Source organism: Sciurus carolinensis, chromosome 14 (assembly GCF_902686445.1).
Source record: "Sciurus carolinensis chromosome 14, mSciCar1.2, whole genome shotgun sequence".
Taxonomy (NCBI): domain Eukaryota; kingdom Metazoa; phylum Chordata; class Mammalia; order Rodentia; family Sciuridae; genus Sciurus; species Sciurus carolinensis.
Window position 1 is genome coordinate 78,107,863 of NC_062226.1, and position 23,400 is coordinate 78,131,262.

Here is a 23,400-nt window from a genome sequence, read left to right on the forward strand (position 1 = left end):
TCATTGATCTTTTTGTATTTTTTATTAGTATCCATTTATTTCTACTCAGATCCTTACTTCCTTCCATTTATTTGGGGTTTGATTTGCTCTTGTTTTACCTACTTCCTTGATAGTTTGTTTACCTCTTCTTTGTGATGTGGGCATTAATTGCTATAATTTTCCTTCTTAGTACTGCTTTTGCTATATCCTATAGGTTTTTATATGTTGTGTCTCCATTTTAATTTGTCTTAAGAAATACTTTAATATCCTCCTTGATTTCTTTCTTAATCCATTGGTTGGTCAAGAGTAAGTTATTTAATTTCCATGTGTTTGTATCATTTCCAGAGTGTTTCTTGTTGCTAATTTCTTTGCATTGTGGTCATAAAAGATATTCAGTAGGATTTCAGGGTTTTCTTTTTTCATTTGTTTTAACTTTTTTTTTTTTTTTTTTTTTTTTTTTTTTTTGTCTAGTATATGATCTTTCCTGGAGAATGTTCTATGTGCCAGTAAGAAAAATATGTATTCAGCAGCATTGGATGGAACTTTCTGTAGATGTCTGTTAGGTTATTTTGTCTAGGGTGCAATTTAGCTCTGCTCGCTCTTTGTTCATTTTCTCATCAAATGGTCTATTGCTGAAAATAGGGCATTAAAGTCTCTGTTACTGTATTGGAGTCTTTCCCTTTAGATCTGTTAATGTTTGCTTTATATATTTGGGTGCTGTGTTTAGAATTGTTATTTCTTCTTCTTCCTTTATCATTATATAATAACCTTCTTTGTCTCTTTGACTTAAGGTATATTTTATCTGATATAAGTGCAGCTACTCCTGCTTTCTTTTGGATTCAATTTGTATGGAATATCTTATTCCAGCCCTTATTTTTCAGTCTTTGTGTCCTTAGAGATAAAGTGAATTTCTTATTTGCAACAGATTGTTGGGCCTTATTTTTTTCTAATCCACTCACTCACTCTATGTCTTTTAATTGAAGAATTTAATCCATTTAACATTCAAGGAAATTATTGATAAGATCTTGTTATAGTCATTATGAAACTTTTCTAGTTTTGTTATAGTTCCCTTCTTTTTCTTTCTGTTGCAGTCTTCCTTTATAGTTAAGTGATTTATTCTAGTCATGTGTTTTGATTCCTTATTATTTTGATTTGTCCATTATGGATTTTTGCTTTGTAGTTACTGGGAGGCTTACAAAAGTATCTTTTGATTATAAAAAGCTATTTTGAAATGATAGCAACTTAATGATTGAATAGATAAGAACAGAAAGACAAGAGAAAAATACTAATTAGAAAATTCTGTAGTTGCCCTCCATTTCTAATTTTGAATCTTTCTGTATTTCTATATTTGAAACTTTGAATGTTCATTTTTATATCTGTTGCCTCTTAATATGTTCATATAGTTATGTATTGTTTCATTTTTAGTTTTCATACTAAACATATGGTTGCAATATTAGAGCATTCTGAATTTATTTGTATATTTATGTCTTCCCATGTTCTTGTGAATATCTTAGTTTGAAGAACTTGCTTCAACATTTCCTGCAGAATAGACCTAATAGAGATATATCCTCTCAGCTTTTGTTTGTCTGGGATTGTGTTTCTCTCTCCATTTGTGAAGGACAGCTTTCCTGCATACAGTATCCTTGATTTTTGTCTTTCAGTACTGTGATAATCTCCTGCCACTCTCCTGGCTGGTAAAGTTTCTGCTGTGAAGTGTTGTTAGGCAAATTGGGACACCCTGTGTGTTGCTTCTTTTTTCTTGCAGACTTAAAAATCTTTTTTTTTTTTTTTTTTTAACAGCCTGATTTATTATAAGATATCTTGGTATAGATTTGGTTGAATTACATTGGGTGATTTTTGACCTTCCTATACCTGTATATTTGTATCCTTCTCTAGGTTTAGGAAGTTTTCAGTTTTTTTTTTAAATTATTTTTATGTATTTTTTCAGTTGTTGATGAACCTTTATTTTATTTATTTATTTATATGCAGTGCTGAGGACTGAACCCAGTGCCTCACACATGCTAGGCAAGCACTCTACCACTGAGCCACAACCCCAGCCCTCTATTTTTTTCTTAACATGTTTCTACTTCTTTGGCACTGTCCAGCCTACTTGACCCCAATAACCTAAATATTTTTAATGCAATCTCAAAATTCCCATAAGTTTTCTTTTTTCTTCTCCAATTGTATACTTTCAGATAGCCTCTCTTCAATCTCTTCAAGATTTTTTTGTTTGAGCTGTCCTACTTACTGATGTCTTCTATCACAGTTTTCATTTTACTTAATGTACTTTTCAACCTAAGAATTTGATTTTTAATAGCTTTCATCTCCTTGTTGAGTTTCTCTGTTAGAGAACTGAAATGTTTCTCCATATTTTCTCACCTAATTAGGTGAGGTCATGTTTTCCTGAAAGATGATCATGCTTGTTGGCATGTGATGCCATTAAGGCATTGAAGCATTAGGTATTTATTCCAGTCTTCCTTAATCTGCCATTGTTTGTGTCTGTTTTTCCAGAAATTCTAAGCAGGCTGCTAATATTCTTAGCCTGTCTGCAGTTACTTCCATTATTTCATCACTAAATGGCACCAGGCCCAGAATTGCAGGGAGTCTGCTGTTTCTGGGTGCCACTATTTCAGTACAAGAGGGCAATCCAAGCCCAGGTTTGTCCCAGATATACTGTTGTTTAGAAAGAACCTAGAAAGAATAGTCTGTCCCTACAAGCCACTGCCTGGTATGGGCCTGGATGCCTTGTCCACGGTTAGTAGCTTTTGGTCAGGTACTGCCAGACTCTGCCTGCCTCTGGACTGAGTAATTGTGGCTTGGGCAGGCTGTGGTTTAACCAGTGCAGCCAAACTGTTATACCCTGAACCCATAGCCCAAGACCAGCACCAACACTGGGGTACAGCCAGGGTCCACGCTGCTACGGGCTGCCTGTTGCTGAGGTGGACTTGTGGCCCAAGACCATTGTAACCAGTAACAGGTGATGCTAGCTGGAAAAAATGTGATAGAGTGGCTATGTGTCTTTCCCAGGCACTGAACTGTTCTAGAGTGTCCATCAACCGATGGGTTGTTGGGGACCATTACAACCAGCCTGATGTTTTACCAAATTCCAAAGTAGAGTCTTATGCTTACTACCCTGTCCTGCCCCAGCAAAGGAAATCTTGCACCACACTACGCTGCCTAAGATTGTGGTATTATTGGGGAATGTAGTCCCTTGGTCACTAAGGCTGATGCTGGTCATGCTTGAGTCTTAGAGCTTCAGGGCCTTGCAGAGTTCCAGGAGGAGGTGGGTATGCTTCACATCTAAGACTTGGATTTAATTCTCTCTGCCTACCCCATGTGGGAGGTCTCCCTCCATTCTGGACTACTTGGAGTTGTGGTAGGTGTGTGGTAACATGTGCCTTCTACTTTCTTCAACATTTTTTTTTTATTCTGTTATACTAAAAATGAGCACTGTGGTTTCTTACCTGATTTCTGTAGTGCTTGTAATTAGTGTGTGGACTAGCTGTTCAACTTGGTGTGTCTTTGGGGAGAACACAGGTCAGAGGATCTTACTCAGATATCATCTCCTAAACCTTTTTATAATGAGGTGACCCCATATCAACTGTTAAGACTTTCACCAGTCCTGCAGGCCCAATTATAATGGACAATACTGGTAGAAAGTTTTGTATTACATTTCATTTTTATGATTTCAAATCCTTGTAGAATAGAAAATACATTAAGAGAACATCAAAACTGCTCAAGGCTATTAATATGCTACTACCCACAGTAGAATTGTATGTAATTATTAGTAGAGGTTCATGGTAAAGAGTGGCACAGGTTGGAAGGAATTTTACATAAATAATTTTCAGACTGTGTCAGTTATTCATTTCAACTACCAAATTACCCTTCTCTCTCAGGATGGTTCATTTTAATTTATTGTGAGGATGAACTTCTAAGCGCAAAGATCTTAGAAAAACATTATTCCTACTGTTAAACCCAGTAACATTGTCCCTGAATCATCTGAGCTCTTTGAGTGATCACTTCTGCAATATGAATTTATTTATCAGCTATCAATGTATGCCTAACTAAACTGGAAAGATGACTTCTAGGTTTCCATCTATTAACATTTTGTGTCACTGTAAGTTCATTGAAATAAATAAATGTTTCCTCTTGCCCCAACAGTGGATCCTCACAAAGCTAGAAGAAGCAAGAGAACCTTCTCCAAGCCTCTGAGGATAACCCTGCCTGCAGACACAGCAATCTGTTATTACAGCTTCCATTCTGTACCTCCTAACACCTGTTTGGGAAGCATATTATAGGAGTGATTTTGAATATCCTGTTCTAGGTGTTTTTTAAAAAATCAGGTAAAACATCTATGTGATTAAAATAGTTGACTCTTCAGAGAACCATTTAATTTTCTACCATGAAACATGCATCTGATTATAATTCTAATCATTTTTAAAAGAAATATTTGCTCCAGGTTATTCTCTATTGTGGTGGTGAGGTTGCCTGTAGCTTGTCTTCACATGGAGTGAAGCCCTTAGTTTACATTTTAAATTCTATCAAATTTACTTTAACCTCCTGGAGTGATGGGTACGTTATCAAATCAGATATTGCTTTAGTGGTATCATGAGAAATGTGACTTCTTCAGGATCATAAAATTTTTACAAATTAGTATTTTGGCATAATTTCCCTTATTTTTAAAGAATAGGTTTGAATTATACTTAAACTGCATAGCATGATCATGAAAAAACAGTCTCCTGAGATTGAACATAGATTGAATAGTATCCCTTCAAGCCTCGCCTTGCAAAAGCCTTGAAGCAATTAATATCATACCCAAAAAGGGAAAGTCTCTCCCAGACTTTAGAGCCTTAGAAAACTTCCTAAAGTCAACTCCTTGATATCTACCTTGGTTTACTCAGTTCGTTTTTAAGAGACAGATTTCAAAGGGAAAATTCCTAAAGCCTTAACAATACCTATTTTCTATTCACTGGTAACAATAAAATATCCAAATCTTGAATACAGTGAGTTATGCTTCAGAACAGCCATTCTCATAAGTGAATGTGTACCCTAAAATCTAACCTAGTTATCTGTTGGCCATCGATTAAGGATTTCTGGTTTGCTTTCTCTAATTATTCAAGTAAAAAATTGTTCTTTAGTTAAAAAGGGGGGGGGGGCAGGCTGAGGGATTTTTTTCTTGGTTTTTGTCCAAGATCTTTGCACCTTAATATTCATGAACTATTTCAAGTGAAAGGGGATGAATATATGAACTATGAACGGAATAGTGTAGTATCTTGATTAAATTGCTATTGAATAATATAGAGTATTTGATGCATGTTATATGTGCCATCTAATTATCATCAACTGTTTTTGGAATTGATGACTGTGTATAGACAATGGTTGTAAAATTCTTCTCAGGCTCTTCAAACCCTTGCTTTGTTGTAAAAGCTGAAATAAACAGCATGCAACACAGTAATTGTATTTCTTGCTGACCAGATCCTACTAAATGCTATTGATTTCTCTAATTGCAAAACCACATTATTTATTATTAGTAGTTTTTTTCTTTGCCAAACATAAATTGAATAGAAAGAAGATGACAAATGTTAAACCACATGGTGATGTGTATCTCCATGGTGACCTTTGTTCAAAGTAAGGTATTGGAGTTGCTGAGCTCTTCCAATTTTGCATGTGTTCATATTAAGCCTAAAAATAGAGGTAGTCAGAAAGCTTGATTCAGATTGTCCACGTTTGGAATGTTGCTTTATTGGAGTTCTGTTCAATGCCATTAATCCAAAACCTCATTGTTCCAGTTTCAGCATTCAGAAAAGGTATAAAGCCCTTAATTCTGTAGGTGTCCTGTGGTGAAGAAAAAGGGTAAAATAGTAGGCACAGAAATTCTTCTGGTAACCTCTGGCAACCAGGAGGAATGGATCTTATAACTAGTACACATACAAAGCCAATGTAACTATCTTTCCTGTTTTCTTTCTAATGAGAACCTAGAAAAATCTTTACCAGTCATCTACCCATCACTTCCTCTGTCTATAGTTTATCAGTTGCTTTATAAGATTCTGTTCATCTGGACAAAAAGGAATAGTAAGAATATTAATAGATCACTAAATAAGGAGTATTTAGCATAATATTTTACTATTTATAGTATTATGTTTTTTCACATAACAGAGTCCAGAATTTTGTTGTATTTGAAAACTGTCTTCCCCAAATTACAGTGTGCATTTCTCCAGTGGCTTCCCTTTTAAAGAGAGGTTGTATATATATTGCTTCTTCCCTACCATTAGCATCTTGGGAGATTGCTGTTTCAGTTAAATACTCTACATACTGTATGTACTAAGTGATGATATCAAGTGTCAGTTTCTATTGTCAACTGTAGTTTTTTAAAGTTTGAAAGACTAGTGATCTTTGGAACAGTCTGGATTGTGTAGTGCCCCTTCAATAAGACATAGTATAGATTATAAGCATTATCCTTAAAGTGAGAAGATAGGATTGCTCTCACCCAGGCTTATAAAATGTTTTCCTTTGCTGGCATATAACACCCTCACATGATTCAGTGAGACCAGAAAATGCATGGAAAAATTATATCTACAAATGGCACCCAAAAACCATGGCTAGGAGCATTTAGCTAGGTACATTTGAACCTCCTAGTCACTAAGCATTTTACTATAATTGGGGACAAAAGTTTTCCTTTTGATTAAGTTGAATTTGTTACAGCTGCCTTCTGGCTGACTTACCATACAGGTGGCAAAGACCTATAAAAATGAGGAATGTATATGTCACATTCTTATAGGCCCAAAATATTCATTTGCTGGGAAGTACTTTTTAAATGTCGGTCATTTTCACTAAAGGAACAATAAGAATATTAAGAGATCCCTAGATAAGGAGTCTTTAACGTAGCACTTTACAATTCACAGTTTTTTTTTAAATAATGGATTTTTCCATTCCTTTGAGAAAATGTAGACAACTTTCATTCCTTATACCAGATTCAATGCACAACTTAGTCAACCTGATATCCTTTGGTGCTATGCAGTATCACAAATAGCTCCTTTACTCTAGAAAAGGAACCCATTTGCACTTTTGCCTAATCCTTTAAAATATATTTTTGAAGTTATAACTTATTGTTTATGCTAAACCAATAAAGGTAGCACTAGTTGGCTAAAATTTCATAATTCTTATGATCTGTATTTTCAATTATAAGGGCCAATGCACCTGGTAGTACAACTCTCCCTACCCCACTCCATACTTTTTTTTCTACCGCATTTGGTTAAAGTTTCATTTGTTTTAGGACTGTGCTGTAAACAAGGCCAGCTCCTTGCTGCATCTCATTTGCATCTAATTGAAAGTTTTCTATTTTATTTCCTCTTTTGTAAAATAAATTGGCTCATGGAACTTTAAAAATGTACTTTAAAATTATGGATTAGTTCTAGTTTTTTAAAAAACATATGACTTTTAAAAATACACATAATTTTGGTTTACCCAAAGAGCTATACAAGAAATACAATTTCAAATTTTATAGGTATATCTGTTTTTTAAATTTCTATTACTTTATACAAATGTAAATTTATTTGTAATATAGTTTAACACCTACTGCAATAGATAAACTGCTTTGATTGAAAATCTCTGTCACTGACTACCATTCATTTCATATTGCTGGTATATTAATGATGTGTTCTTTTTATAACCTTCTTGTAACAAAAAATCCTGTAAGACTGGTTTAATAAATTGTGTAATAATTAGAAGTTTAACCAAAGGAAAACATGTTGAAAACCTCAACATATCTTGTTATGCCATGATACCCCCCGTTTTTGGTTACCAAAAAGTTCCCAATTCTTGAGCTGAAAAACATTCAAATAACAATATGGTATAGGACACATTGAAATATTCTCAATATTAATGACTATAACCCACAAACTATAAGAAATTATATCTGGGACTTGTTACAAAGTAAGATAGATTTTTTATAAACTTTTTAAAGTTATTATCATCTCTGTATGTAACTATGTATTATGCTTAATAATGAAGTTTTCAGGGAATGTACACTTTAAAAATACTTTCTCTTTAAAAATACTTTTTATCTAGACCAAATAGGCTGGCATCTTCAGAATGCTTATTCTTTGGTGAAAGTACAGTCATTGGTTATGATAGTTCCTACATCACCGCAATGTTCCTTGTTCCTTTTATATGTGGGCTCAACCCAGTTGTGTTACACAGCCTCTGCCTTAGTTTATTTTGATAAGACAATTTATAAACACCATCATTTACAGTGAAATTCTTAGTCTTAAAACCGGCCTTTCTCCCCCCCCCCCCCCCCCCCCCAGAAAAATGGTTTGGCCATCCTTACTAATGACTTCCCTCTAAACAGTATTTCTTGGTACTGGTAGATTTGGATTGCATGAAAAAGATGAGTGCCCAGTTTAACCATGTGTTATCTTTTTCAAATAAATTGAGTACAATAATACTTTGAGTTTTAGTGTACTTTGTTTTTTAATTACTGGCTAGAACTGGAAACATCAATAACCTTCCCTTGCCTATCTGAATTCTACCTTCTGTGAGGCCTAAATAAAGTCCCCCAAGAGACCACAACTGATTTTTCAGTCAGAGCAGAAAGCATTCCAGCCCAGCATGATCGCTGTTGACTAAAAAAGCTTGAAAATACCTGAACTCTTAGCCACCAACACTGTGTCTCTCAACCTCAGAAAACTTCAAATAGATCATTTTTCTCAGTAAGTGATATGTTTTGAAAGAAGGGCTAGGGGAGAATTTTCTACTAGCAGAGTCAATATTGGCAGAAGTGAGTAATTCATCTTGCAATCATGACTTCCATGACTTAAGAAAATATTTTGTAACCATCATCTGATATACTCCACAGCCCTACTGCAACTTGTGATTGAAAGTCGTCATTTTCTTGTATGCTTTTAGGTGTCAGCCAGAGATAAATTAAAAATAACTGCTAGAAAATATTTGAAGTAAAAAAAGTCCACATTGTTTAATTTCCCTGATTACTGAGTCTTTTGAGCCCTTTTCATGTTAATTGTCCAGTGGACCCAGTTCATAACCTTTAGCCCACTGCTTGTTGTGGGGAGCAAAGACATTGTCTTTTTATTTATGTTTCTAAATACTTGAAAGGGTTATTCGCACATCTCTTTGTTCTCTTGTACAGAATTGTCTTGACTGTTCCTGGACCTTTACTGTTTCAGATAAATTTTAATATCAGTTTATCAAGTTCTTTACCTCCTAAGGATTAGTTTTGAAGGCTTAATGTGGGCTGGGGAGATAGCTCAGCTGGTAGAGTGCTTGCCTTGCAAGCACAAGGCCCTGAGTTCGATCCCCAGTACCGCAAAAAAAAAAAAAAAAAAAAAGAAGGCTTAATGTTGCCATGGTAGAAAAATTTCAGTCTTTTCAGCATTGCTGCCCTAATGGCTTCACACTTAGAATTGTTCTAACAGAAATGAGAACTTGACAGTACAATAAATGGCAAAAGGAAAATTTAGGACAGCTATGGGAATACTGACATATTGTTCCATATCATACAACCAATCTGGGTATATCTTGTACAGATGCTCAACTTCCAGTAAACCTGTGCTAAGTTGAAAATATGAAATCTGACCTGGAGCAAGAGACTCAGCCTCTCCAGTACTAGTAATATTGTCCCACCTCCTTAGCTGTGTAATCAGTAGGATCATGGTCTATGCAGGTCATACCTAGTACACCAAACCTATCTGTCATCATAGCCTAGCAATACAGTACACTATGGGATATTAATTGCTGTCATGGTCCTCCTCCATCCCCGTCCTATGGCTAACTGGGAGCTGCTGGTCATTGCAAAAGAGTATCTTCCATGCATTGATGACCTAAGACAAGATCAAAATCAAAGATTTCTACTGAATGTATGGCTTTCACACCATCATAAAGTAAAGCCATCCTAAGTTGGAGACCGTCTGTACATTAATTTGAAATAGACATATCACACCTTAAATCCTGAAGTGTTGTGCTTTTGTACCCACCTTCAGATGAAAAGCACAAATAAAATCTTCACCACAGGGTCCTTTTGTGCTAAGTTTGAAGCACTCTGTACTTCCAGAGGATTCTGCATCTACTTTACTGAGCTAGCTACTAAGGGAACTCTAGCATAACATGATGAATGCAGATTTTTGAATTTCAAAAAGGAATAAACTTAGCAGTTTCTGAGTTGCTATGAAATCTACAGCATTTTTCTCTTTAGGAGAACCCTCAACCAACTGTGTACTCTTAAGAAACACAACATAATCAGTACTAGTGGCAGAATATTGTATTCTCAGCCTCCTCACAAAGGCACAGCATATACAGTTCAAGCAGCAAAGTTCTGATGACTATCAGAACTTTGGCAGGGGTTACATAACATTTGTTAAACAAGTTGCACTTTTAGCCATTTCATAAGTTTATAAGACCTGGCCATATGCATTAGAATATATATATATACACACACATATTTCACCAGTACAACACATATACTGTCTGGAGCCCATTTATCAAATGTCAACTTTAGCGTCATGGTGACAACTTATGGCTAAACTAAATTAGACGTACTGATAATAGTCATTAATCTGGCTTAGAAGGTTTACACAAAAAGAATCTTCTTTTAAAAAAAGAAAATCTTTGGTGGCGTGTTGTTAAAGGAGTCATAATTCCAGTATAAAGAGTGAAAAACACTCAAAATTAGAACTGTCTCTAAATTACAAGATTTAATAAAAAGCATCAAACCCATTAACACTTTTTTAAAAAGTCACCCAAATTAAACTAGAGGTCTGAAGGCAAATCTATTAACAGTCCCCTCTGAAAGTGATTTTTAGTGTCTATCATTAAACATGTTAAAACTTAATTTTTTAAAGAAACAGTAAATCACAGTGGCCTTTTAAAATTCTATAAAATACCAAATTCAAAAATTACACAAAATCTTAGCGCCAAGAGGCAAGAAAAGAACTACAGAAACAATCTGGGAATAAAGACTCTTTAAAGGTTTGATAAACTCAAACACCTTCCAAATTCCATCTCTGTCCCTGTTGTCTGCAGAATGTCCTTGGTGCCTGGCACAGGCTTCTGGTTCAGGGGATGTCAGAAGCACTTTCAAATTAAACAGGAGCTTACAAATCCTCTCTTTTGTTGTGAGGAAGAAGTGGGCAGCAGCTTTTAAACTAAGTTGAATTCCCTTAGGTTTAGTTGCAGAATTGTGTCTTTGACAGCAGCAAACACAAATCGGATATTCTCCGTATCTGTAGCACATGTGAAGTGGGAATAGATGACTTTTTCTTTGTCGGGATTCTGGTCTTGATAAAGCTTCAGAATAAAGTCTCTGGCAGCTTTGACATCCTGCTTTGGTCCTAGTCACAAATACAATTAGAAGAAGAAAAATATATATAAACTCACCACCAAGTCCTCCTAAGAAACACTTTTTAAAAAATTGTTATACATAACATTAGGATTCATTTTGACATAATTATAAAAGCATGGAATATAATTTGTTCTTACTTAGTCTCCAGTACTTCCCCCTTTTCCTTTCTCCCCTCCTCCCCTATTCCCTTCCCTCTACTGATCTTTCTATTTAGTTAACAGTTTTATGGGCATTTTTTTGTTGCTGTTTTTTTATTTGTTTGTTTGGATTGAACCCAGGGGTGTTTAACCTCTGAGCCACATTCATGGCCCTTTTTGAGAGAGGGTCTCATTAAGTCTCCTAGGGCCTCACTAAATTGCTGAGGCTGGCTTTGAACTTGCAATTCTGCCTCAGCCTCCTGAGCCACTGAGACTACAGGTGTGCTCACCATGTTGGGCTTGTTTATTTCTTTTGGATGTATATGATGGTGAGATTCACTGTGGTATATTCATGTATATACATAAGAAAGTTAAGTCAGATTCATTAAACTGTCTTTCCCTATCCCATCTCTCCCTCCCCTGTTTACTCCACTAATCTTCCAAGAACCACTTTTAATGCACTCTTGTTCTTATTTGGGGTCCTTCTTTGGTTCATCTTACTTTATTCTTGGGAATAGTTTGCCTGGAGCATTATTTTTATTATGTCACTATGAATGCATATTTTAATGTGTTCACTGTTATCTAAAAATTGTACTTCAAGGTCATTTGTTTAAAATAGTGACCCAATTTAGTTTTCTGATTTGGACTTTTGAACAGAAATAATTCTTACTATCTTTCACAGACAGATGTAAACTAGGAAAAAGAGAGGGAAGAGTGAAGGAACTCAAATATTAGGGGCTAGAAAGCTTGAGGGCTCTATATTATACAAGCAGTGTGATTAATAAAAGGGAAAAAGAGACACGAATCCTCTGAGTATCAGTGTCAGACAGTAATATCTGAGACCTACCATACTAGGAATAACAACGGGGCAGAAAACTCTTCTGCCTTGAAGAGGTTGAAGAAGTGTGCACGTAAAGGGCTGATTCCCTGTGTCTGGGAAAGGGGAGGTCCCCTCTCCTAACTGCTGAAGCACCAGCTGCTCTGACTGGTTTGGGGAGAGCAAAGATAAATCAAATAGCTGATTAGGGAGAAAGCTGAGCAAGTGAGGGGACAATGCTATACAGCCAGATGACAGCCAAAGGAGCAAGAGTAGCCAGTGCAGCACAGAGGAGGTGGCATACCTTGCAGGCCCTTGCTTGTGCAAGGAAAGGTCAGAAAGGCTTCCCAGTGGAGAAGCCTAAACTGGGTCCTAGAGAGCAAAGAGGAGTCAGCAAAACGAGTTGTCAAGTGTATTCCAGGCACTAGGAGCAGCCTGTGTGCAGGTGCTAAGGGGGAAACACATAAGGGTGCAATGAGAGCTTTCTTTCAAAGGTGAGGAGGCCAGAGAGGCTGTCTGGGCAGATCTGGGTAACTCCTGCAAGCTATGCTGAGAATTCAGAACTGATGCATGGGAGGCTGGGAAGATCAACATTAGCGTCATCCCCAAGATGAACACTTACCTGTGTATTCTGGGAAATAGCTAATTAGATGAGAGTACATGATTTTCTCTTCCAAAAGATCCTTCTTGTTTAAAAACAAAATCACAGATGAATTCAAAAACCAGGGGTAGGTGATGATGGTTTTAAACAAGGCTTTGCTCTCTTCCATGCGATTCTAAGCGAGAAACAAGTGACTTAGAATAAACTGGAAAGAAAAGCAATGCTTTGGAAACAACATGCCTAGTGGCTAAGGCATCCTTCGGTCCTCCTCACCCAGCTGCAGGCTCTGGGTCTCTGCCCTTCCTGAAGCTGGTGAGCACATGGCCCACAGGGCACCAGATCCCCTGCCTCTCTTTAACCCCTCTCTCTGGAACACCCCAGATCTTCTCTAGACCAAAACTAACATGTAAGGAGATTAAAAACTTTTGTGCAACTTAGAACAGGAAGGTATGTCTGTATTTGACAAAAACTTCCCATGCTGTATCATTGTTGGAATTAACAAGTGAGGAAGTACCAGCTTCATACCTGAGACAGCCACTCAGCTGGGCCTGGGCTTCCAGATTGTGCCTCAGGAGTCACGTGACATGGGAGGAAGGAAGGCTTTTTCATCAAGGTCATGCCCTTAGGAATGCTAGATGCTGGCCAAGAAGGGAACCAATGCTACTCAGCACCTATCCTCTGCCATGCTCTATAAGTGGAACAGTGTCCCCATTTGATGAATGAGAATACTGTTGTTCAGAAAATTTAAGTCACTTTCCCAAGCCCATGTAATAGTGGGATCTGGTGAAGATTACATACAAAAACAGTAATAATTCCTAAACATTAGACATTGGCAAGAAAATATTAAATGCTCTTGATTTATGGAGAGCAGACAGTGCACATACAAATCATATCTGATGACAATTGTTTTAGATAGCATTCTTACAAGTATTTCTAAGAGGAAAGAAACAAGAACTTAGAGAGGGAAGTGGTCAGAAGGAAAGACATCCAAGCTCAACTTATGCACTTCAGAGGAACATGCTATAACTTCCTTCCCTACAGTGAGACACCAGGGCTCATTCTCCCATACAGCCCATTTGGAGGGATTAAGATCTGGGACACATTACTAGGCAAATAACCTCTTGCTTGGTTTTAAAACTTCTTTAAAATTTGTTGTAATTTTATTAATAATAATATCCAAGAAAATAAAATATTTGAAAAAAATAAATACATTTCTACAACCAGGAAGGAAAGTCTGGAATGGCAGCCACTTGTTTTCTCCAAATACTTTGTGATTCTTAGGTGAAGAATGTCTAGTTTCTCAGCACATTAGGCTGAGTTACTAGCCCCTTGCGCCCCTGACTAATTTTTGTTTTACTGGGAAACATCACAAGTAGTTCCTGAGACAAATATGGAGATGATTTTTTATATGTATATTGATAACTGGATGCCTGCTTTAAAAAGAAAAAAAAAAAAAAAGTCCCACTTGGGAGAACTGGGCTGCAGCCAGGATTTCTATTTGCACAATGACACAAGTAAATGGGTTAAACCCTCCACTAATTAGCTAATGTAGTAGTGCTCCTCAGAGACTCTGCTCTCAAGAAATACAAGATACGATTTGTTCATAGTTATTACCTAATCCTGGACACAGTTCTTTATTGATTTACTTTCATATCCTGGAAACAAAGAGACATTTTTCTAAGAGGTTAAGAAGTCTTATGCAAGTTCAGAAGAAAAGACAATGAGGAGGACATTAGCATCCCACAGAAAATACCCCCCACCTCACAAAAACATGACTGACAATCTTATCACTTTGAGCAGGTCTGTCTGATGGAACTGAAACCAGCCAGCCCTATAGCAGCTCTGCAGGGGACCGAGTGCCTGACTAGAGTAGCCAGGCAACTACAGCTCCCCTGAGGAAGTGAAGGACAGACATAATCCTAGGCAACCCCAGAACAACTCCAAGCATCTGGTACTACTGTCCATGCCAGTTAAGGTAGGACCTAATTTGGGAATGTCATGGCCTATGGAGATTGGGAAGTCTGTGCTCAGATAAATTTTAATACAACTAGTATTGTTCACATTTGGCTGTACATTAGGATCTCTGGAGAACTTGGAAAAGAAAGCCCCACCTGAACCTAGTAAACGCAACTCTAGTGTGGGACCCAAAGACAGCGGTTTTAAAAAGCTCCCCCAGGGATTCCAATATGCTATCAAAGATAAGAACTTCTGCTTTTGAGTGACTTCCAACTTTCACAGCACATTAGGTTTACCTGGTGAACTTGAAAAAATAAAAATTAAAAAAAAATCTTGCTCAGGCTACACCTATCACCAATTAAGTTAGACCCAGGCTCCAAGTTTTCCTTGAAGTTCCTCAGGAAACTCCAATGTGCAAGCAAATTTGAGAACCAGGGTCATGGCCAGTGATTCTCAACCTTCCATATATACAATCTTGTGTTACAAAATGACCATTTGGCAAACAATGACCATAAATGATGATGGTCCCATTGCCTGGTATTTTTACTCTTAATTTTCTGTATTTAATGTTTAGATACATAAGTACTTAATGTTGTACTGCAGTTTCTTACAGTATTCAGTATAGCAACATGCTGTACAGGTGTGTAGCTTAGGAGCAGGTGTGTAACCTGGGTATGTCACAAGCTGTGTACAGTCTAGGTTTGTGTACATAAGTTCTCTGATGTTCACATGATGAATCAGCATAACTGATTTCTTAGAATGCATCCTTGTCATTAAGTGACACATTACTGTTTATACTACTTGGGACCTTGTTAAAATGCAGACTCTGACTTAGGTGCCTGGAATGATCTAATAGGTTGCATTTCTAACAAGCATCTCAGTATTGCCTGAGCTGTTAGTTCACAGATTGCACTTTGAGTGGCAAGACTGTTTAGCCCAAGGAAGAATCTCTTACCTGACCTACATGGCTTCTTGGAAAAAACAGAAATAGTTCTCTGTCTTGCACAGCTACCTAACCTTCCCATGCAGCGTACCTCATTGTCACACTCAGCCAGGACCTGGTCATATTCACTCAGAGCAACCAAGAAAATGATGGAGGTGACACTCTCGAAGCAATGAATCCATTTCCGTCGTTCAGATCGCTGGCCACCAACATCTACCATCCTGCTCAATACAGACAGATGACACAAAGGTTGGAATATTTCATTTTGGAGGAAAGGACACAAGTCACTATACCATGGAGTCAGTGCTCTCTGGGGTCCTTAATTTTTCTGAGTACAAAGACATCCTAAGTCTAACACGTTTGAGCACCACTGCTTTAGGCAATGAGGGACCACTGAATGTTTCCAAGCAAAGGAGGCGGAAAATGTAAATGAAGTTTCTGAAGACAGAGGTGACTCAGATGACAGATACAGAGGAGCCTGTGTGAGGACACTGGTTAGGATGCTGCTGCAGTGGTTCAGGTAGAAAACACAAACTTTACTTGGGTTTCACTCCAACCACCCACTGTAGAGTCTAAGGATACCAAACAAAAGGAACAGACTCAAGCAGTCTTCCAGGCCCCTTCAGCTTTCTTTGGACCCATTCTTGATTTCAGAGTTTCTCTAATTTATCCACAAATCCTTGCATTAACTCAAGGCCACCCTTTCTTCCTTATAAAGACCTGCAAGTACTCTCTGCCCGGATGGAAATCCAAAGCCTTTACCTGTGTCTTTGGGTGAGATTTCAGGGTCCCATAGCCCAAGGATCACAGACTTGAAAGCCCCATAGGTCAGGCAATTCATGAATCAAGTGGAAAAACTTGTGTTGCTTGAGAGCTAGGGGCCCCGTCTGAAGAGATGTTTGCCATACCACAGCAGTCAAGCACTGCTGGACAGAATGCAGGCTCACTGTTACCAAGTCCTTGGATGTTTAAGGAGAAATCAGACATTGAATGTTTTAAGTGAAACATTCCAATGTTTCAATGTCAGCTCAAATGTTTTTTACAGCACTCAACAGGCTAAAGAGAATAATACATTTGTGGGTCAGATACATCCCACATATTCCACCCCATAACTGTTGTCTAGTCTAGAAAGGTGCTGGGAGGAAATCCAGAAATCTAACCCTGCTCTGGAACATGTCCTGGAGGTGTAGACACTTCACAATGCCGTATTCATGGCTGGCTGTCCCACCTCATCCTACCTCACAGCAAGGAATGGAGCTGGGAAGGAACACTGCAATTGTCAAAAGCTTGGGTTCAGCAAGGCCATTCTTAATTTCAAAGATCAGAATTCTTTAGCCAGGAGTTATCAGGGGAAGAAGGTGCTACAAGCTACGGAATAATAGATGTTACCGGTGGATGACATTAAACCCATTCATCTGACTCTAGGAAGCAAGGCAAACTCATTTATCAAAGCCTGAGGAGGATACTTAGAATAAATGTCTTTTAAACAAAACAAAACAAATGCAAGCCTTGGGAGGCCCTCACTCTAAAAAGACTTGGAAATTGCAAGCAACCCTTGGTTCTAAAAAAGTTTAAAAATGGGCACATAAGGGGTGGCCATTAAAATCAGGGATCTGCTAACAAATGCACAGAATATCTTGAGTGGCTCCCCCAACACTACAATTCTGAAGAAGCACTGAAATATAATTGTAGATAACAGAGGACCTGGATATGGGAGGATTGGCCCTGTGTTGTCTTTAACTAGAAGAAGTGTGTTTAATAATAATTATTAGGAGGAACAATGGCAATTGTAAAAGTACTTTGAAATTTGCAGTGCTGTGTATATGCCCCACATTATTATTTCCATAATCAAAATGCAGTGAAGACCTACCCAATTTGTCATAAAAGTACATCCTACATTGGTAGTGGAAATTCTTAAATTTACACAGCTGTAAGCAGTTTATCCATATCTGATGTAATGTTAGTATAATTTTTGTATTTTTTTAAGGATAAATCTTAGAGAAAGAATTAGAGAGGCAGGGATATAGCTCAGTTGGTAGAGTGCTTGCCTTGCAAGCACAAGGCCCTGTGTTCAATCCCCAGCACTGCGGGGGGCGGGTGGGGGGAGAAAGAAAGAAATACAGAAAAAGAGAAATATTATTTGACATCAGGGAAAAGACATCAGTAGTCAGCATATTCAGTGTGCAGGTGACAGAAGTACATATCTGTATGTGTGTCACACATACGGTAATTCCAGTTCCCAGAAAGAAACTTCTTTCCTAAGGACAAAAGGAAAGTGAGTTCCTCTCCACTCTAGAACTTGAGACCTACCACAGTTCTAAATGCCTTGCGACCAAGAGGGTCATTCTGCCTACCAGGATGTAACCCCTGCACGAGAATAACACATTTAAGATGCCATCTGGCAACTGCCAGGCCTCGGGCAGACAGATTCTTAAAGGAGCACACCCCGGAGTCAAACTTACCGAAAGATGATGTTTTCCAAGTCAAATGGGTACTCAATGATGCCAGTGGTGGGCACTCGGACACGAAGCACATCTTGCTGTGTTGGCACAAACGATGGCATGGCGATCCGGTCGATGTCAGTCAGGTAACTGTGATGTGAAAGAAAGAAGAGCTGAGACTCCTTTTAGAGAAGGGAGAAAAGTGTTCATCCTACTCAAGGGACGTCCCCCCAGCTCACAGTGCTACCTACTGAAGTCCATCACTGAGTTTTCTGAGAGCCAACTGATGGACTGGCCTCTACGCTTCCTACAGCAGGACTCAAGCTCCATCACATAGATGGGACTGTGAGGCAGGTCTGGAGGACTAGGATATTGGAAACAGCTCCACCTGGGACAAGACTCTGACCTGCCACCCAAAAGACCCTCCCATCTGCTCTCAACCAAAAGCATTAGGTAATGTAGATGCTGTTCTTCAAAACTTCTGCTCATCAGGTCAGATGAAATTTCTAAGAAAACAGATAAAAAATAGGCCAACAGGAAATTATTTCAAACTAACAAGAAGAAAAAGTTTTCCTGTTAAAAGACACTAGGAAACAAAAGATCTAAAATAATCCAAAATTTCTCTTAGATTATTTTTGACCATATATTAAAGATTTGAGCTTAAAATAGACCACTTTTTCTAAGGTGAAATTAGAGGAAACTTTAAAAAAAAAATAAGGCCCTCATAAAAGTCATTTTTAGTAAAGTAACTAATTTAGGCCTTAGCCAACAGTGGAGTTGGTGATTCTGAGCTCCCTCCAAGCCAAGGGTGGCCCTGCCTTCTCCAAGCACAAACTGGATGTCAGGGACTGAGCAGGTCAGCATGAAAGTGAAACAAGAGGTACCAGGCAAACCTGGTTCACTGGAAAGCCTGGAATTCAGTTCAAGAAGCCAGGTCAGCTTCCTGAGTAGCTTTGACTGCAGGTGCCACCACACCCAGCAACAATTCATATTCAAGTCATATGCTGTTCTGAGCAGCATCAAATCTGGTGTTGTCCTGCTCTATCGTGCTGTGGACATGAATCATCCATCCCCTTTTCTAGTGTAGTGTATACTACACACCTATTAGATACTTGGTAGCTGCCTGTTATCAGATTAACTGTCACAGTATCACAGTGCTATGTCTAGGTAACTGATTTACTTAATAATGGCCCCAATAATTGTTCTATTTTATTGTTATTAATATCTCACATGCCTAATTTATAAAGAAAACGTTATCACAGTTAGGTGCAAATAGGAAAAAAACAGTGTATATATAGGGTTCAATATTTTCTGCAATTTCAGGCATCCCCATGATAAGGGGGAATCCTGTACTTTGTTGTATGATTATTTTATTTATACCTGCCTCATTCCACCAGACAGTTCATTTCCTGAGGGTACAGGGCACTGGTTGCCCTATAACCCTTACCACCACACCTGGCACATTACAAGATTTCATCAAACTTTGGTGAAGTGAACACAAGTCCATTTGAGTAGACAAAACTAGCATATGGTTGTGAAACGCTGACACAGACCAAAGAAGTGCAGAAGTGCCTGCATCCTGCAGATTCTCACGGTCAGTCAACCGTCAGGTTTGTGAGTGCCATTTTTTATCTGTGACAACTCTGTCCATCCCTCTCAGTTTTCTGGGTTACACTGAATTCTCCAGCAGTTCTGTTGGGTCTTCTCCAAATGGATCAAGAGCCCTTGCCAATCCGCAAGGCCTTCACAGAGTAAATAACACCAGCAGTCTCAGGTCATGGCTACCTGACCTTGAGTTGTCTTTGGCTCCCCAGGCTGTCCAGGGCAGCCCATAACCTCCTTCTTGGAACAACCTCTTCCTCCATCTCTTCTTTTCTAACACCTTACTGGAGTTCCTTTTATTTTCCTGCCTTGATGCTTTTTTGTTCCTGCACTTAGATCAGTTGTGCCCATCTGAATTAAGGACATTGAACACTCAACCTAGGACAAAGGGAAGCTGTTGAGATCACAGGAGATAACATTTCCTTTCCTGTATACTGCCTTGTTCAGACCATGGGGCAAACTCCCACCCAAACCAGCTCAGAGGGTGATGGCACCTGAAAGGATCTTGGGGAAGGATCTCAAAGCCACCATGATGATGTGGGAAAACTAAGCTGCAAAAGCAAGATTCACCACTTATTCAAGAAAGACCAAACTATTTGCCCAGTGATCTGGCTGAAGGATGTGTTTCCTTTGAAAATTGTTAAATTTTGTGATTTCTATGGATAGTTTGCATGAAAGACAGTCTAAACAGAAATGTTTCTACCTTTGGGATTTAGTTATTTAAAATTAGAGTTAAGTCCTTGCAGAGGGTCAATGAACAAAGGAGTCCGCTGAGATTTCTGGGTGCTGGACCCACAGGTACTTGACTCTGCCACTAGAGGGCAGCACCAGATCAGCAACTGACTGCTGGTGGAGCCTGATTTTAGGGGTTTTTTTTTTTTTCTTTTTTTTCTTTAAAAAAATTTTTTTATAGTTGTAGATAGACAGAATGCCTTTATTTGTTTATTTTTATGTGGTGCTAAGAATATAACTCAGTGCCTCACACATGCTAGACAAGTGCTCTGTCACTAAGCCACAGGCCCAGCCCCAATTTTAGGTTTTAGGGCAGTTGGACCCCCTGTCTTCTGATCAGGCAACCAGAAAGACAGGGAGATATGGAGAGGAAGAAAGGGAGAACCAGAATAAGTATATTCCTTGCTTAAATCACTTCAGCACCCCAAATCAGATCCATCCACCTAACAGAACCTCAGATTTGAGCATTTCATTGAAAATTAAAGACATATAGAGTGAGAAAAAGTGGGTCTCTGCCAAGAAGGAATTTGGGGATCCTTAAAGATGGAAGGGTTTTAGAAGATGGTTAAGAACACCAATAAGTAGGAGTGAAACAAAGGAAGGGGGAGTTGGTGTTGCACCTGAGCCCACTTAAGCAAACAGCAAGAAGCTCCTTTGAAGCATGACTGTGTGTGCCTAAAAGCTCCCCAGGCAGCTGTGGCCAGGGCTCTGTACTCACTATTTGGCAGAGTCTGACAGCTGGTACTCCCGCCTCCTGTCATAACACTCCTGGATTCCTGGATCCTGCCAGAGCTGCTTGATGGCTTCCACCTGGTCCCTGGAAAGCGCTGAGACCTTGTCAACTTCCACTTCTTTGATTATCTGGGCATTTTCCTGCTCAAAGAAATGAATCTTTCATTAGGCAAAAGAAGAGAAGTCAACCGCTAGGTGATTTGAGGATAAAGACTCTCCCTGGTCCATGGGATAGGGGATCTCACTAGGTGTAGGGTTGAAGAGACTCACAGCTGGCACCATTGGCAGCCATGCCACTCAGCTGCAGCCACAGTAAGTGGACATGATGAGGCTGTTCAGCTCAGCGGAGAGCAGCAGAGAGCCCAAGACCTGCAGCTTCAGGTCTAGCCGTGCTTAGGGACAGTTCCACCAGCATTCAGCTCCACGTGGTAAACAGACACACAGAACTGTCATCCAGCTAGCAAACATGCTACTCATCTGAGTATCTGCAGAACCAGCAATTTTAAAACAACATCATATCAATCAAGGGTTGGTTGGTGGAAGTGGGTCCCCACTTATACCTAGTAAACGATAAGGGGGTGCACTGTCTTTGAGAATCAAAACACAATACTATCAGTCTGCTTTTTCTTCTCTTTATTTTAAAAAATTTGTAATAGACTATTTTCTAGAGTAGTTTTAAGGTCATAACAAAATTGAGGGGAAAGTACAGAAAGTTCCCACACAGCCTGCTTTTTATTATGAGTCAGTGATTAAATTCTTTCCCACTGGGTGAACCACCCCCATTGCACCTCCCTCTGTACCCCACTGAAATTGGCTATATTTATTATTATCATGATTAAATAATGGTTGCTCCAATACTGTTGCTTTATTATTGCAGTAATTGTTATGGTCATTATTCCTATAATTATTACTACTAAAGCCGTTACCATTTATTTGCTTCTTACTGTGTGCCAAAGACACTATATAACATTATCTCATTTAATCGATGGAAGGCCCACACAAGGCCAGAAATCTTTCCAAACCTTCGAAAATGAAAATGATCCCATTGGCCTATATCCACATCATTTCGCAGAGACTCAACATCCCTTCCTTGACTGGAAGTTGCAACAGACGAGCAATTTCTGCTGAGGGAGACAGGACTAGGGTCCCTGCTGCCCTTTCTTATCTTCCTGCATCTCACAGCAATTACATCATGGAGATTTGGCTATTCAATGGCAGGTGTGGGTTGGCAAAGCATCCATGTGGAGCTGCAAGCTCAAATACATATGGTACCCTCTGAAAGTTGCTTTCATCTTGCATTGTTCATCCAGCAGGAAGCTGGAGGGGGGATCTTATAGATTCTCTTGGCTCAGGGTGAACCTCTAAGGGCTGTAATTATATTAACATGCCTTTGTCCCACATCCATTGTAAAACTGAATAAACTCTTCTCCCAGGCTGTGGGATTCTTGGCCAGGTAGGATCTCAAACCAGCAGAGGCAGGGTAGATTGGTGGGAAGTGCCCTGGACCAGGAGTCAGGACCATCAGTTCCAAGTCATGCAGTTGGGAGTTGTAAGGACCCTGACAAGTTCCTTGTCTTGGTGTCCTCATTTGTTTAAAAAGAAATAGCTAGTGATTTTCAGGGGAACCTGAGTTATAAACTACAAAATATTACATGTATTTCAAATTTGCCTTATTACTATAGCAGATGTCTTGTAAACGAAAAATATAAACATATATCAATAGTCTTTAAACCTCAACATCTCACCCAACTGCTGGCATGCTGTGTCACCTGCCCATTCCTGGTTAGACAGATGAGGAAGACATGTCCTGGACAGTGTCTGCCTGAAGCAGAAGCACCATCTCCCACCTCCTCTCTTTCTCTAGCCACCTGCTCTCCCCACAAACAGGATCCGATGGTCTCCCCACTCCACGCTGAGCTCTACTCTAAATTTAAAATCTGATTTTTCCTTGGGTCTTCGAGACAACTCAGGAAGTGCCCAAGGACAGAGTCAACATCTTGCTTGTTCTTGTAGACCAGAGCCTAGTGCAGTGCCTGGCAAATCATAGGTGCCTCTGCTGATGTGTGCAGTCGATAAATATTTGTGATGCGTGTAAAATTTATCT

General features: G+C 38.9%; 2 protein-coding genes across 3 annotated transcripts in view; one reads left to right on the forward strand and one right to left on the reverse strand.

The window, feature by feature from the left end:
- Positions 1-8,425, forward strand: part of Vps13a (vacuolar protein sorting 13 homolog A) — a 268,516-nt gene extending 260,091 nt beyond the window's left edge. The window contains 1 exon segment of the mRNA XM_047525841.1: positions 4,141-8,425. Within this exon segment, the coding sequence (XP_047381797.1) occupies positions 4,141-4,191 (51 nt within the window). The 3' untranslated portion in view covers positions 4,192-8,425.
- Positions 8,426-10,248: 1,823 nt separating this feature from the next.
- Gna14 (G protein subunit alpha 14) overlaps positions 10,249-23,400 on the reverse strand; it is a 194,443-nt gene continuing 181,291 nt past the window's right edge. Inside the window, exons 3-7 of one of the 2 annotated variants that reach the window (XM_047525148.1) lie at positions 21,283-21,437; positions 18,252-18,380; positions 15,881-16,010; positions 12,912-13,065; positions 10,249-11,324 (exon numbers count right to left, since the gene is read on the reverse strand). In XM_047525148.1, coding sequence (XP_047381104.1) covers positions 11,134-11,324; positions 12,912-13,065; positions 15,881-16,010; positions 18,252-18,380; positions 21,283-21,437 — 759 coding nt within the window. In that variant the 3' untranslated portion in view covers positions 10,249-11,133. The remainder of the gene's footprint in view (positions 11,325-12,911; positions 13,066-15,880; positions 16,011-18,251; positions 18,381-21,282; positions 21,438-23,400) is intronic. The other variant, XM_047525149.1, reaches the window with a different exon arrangement.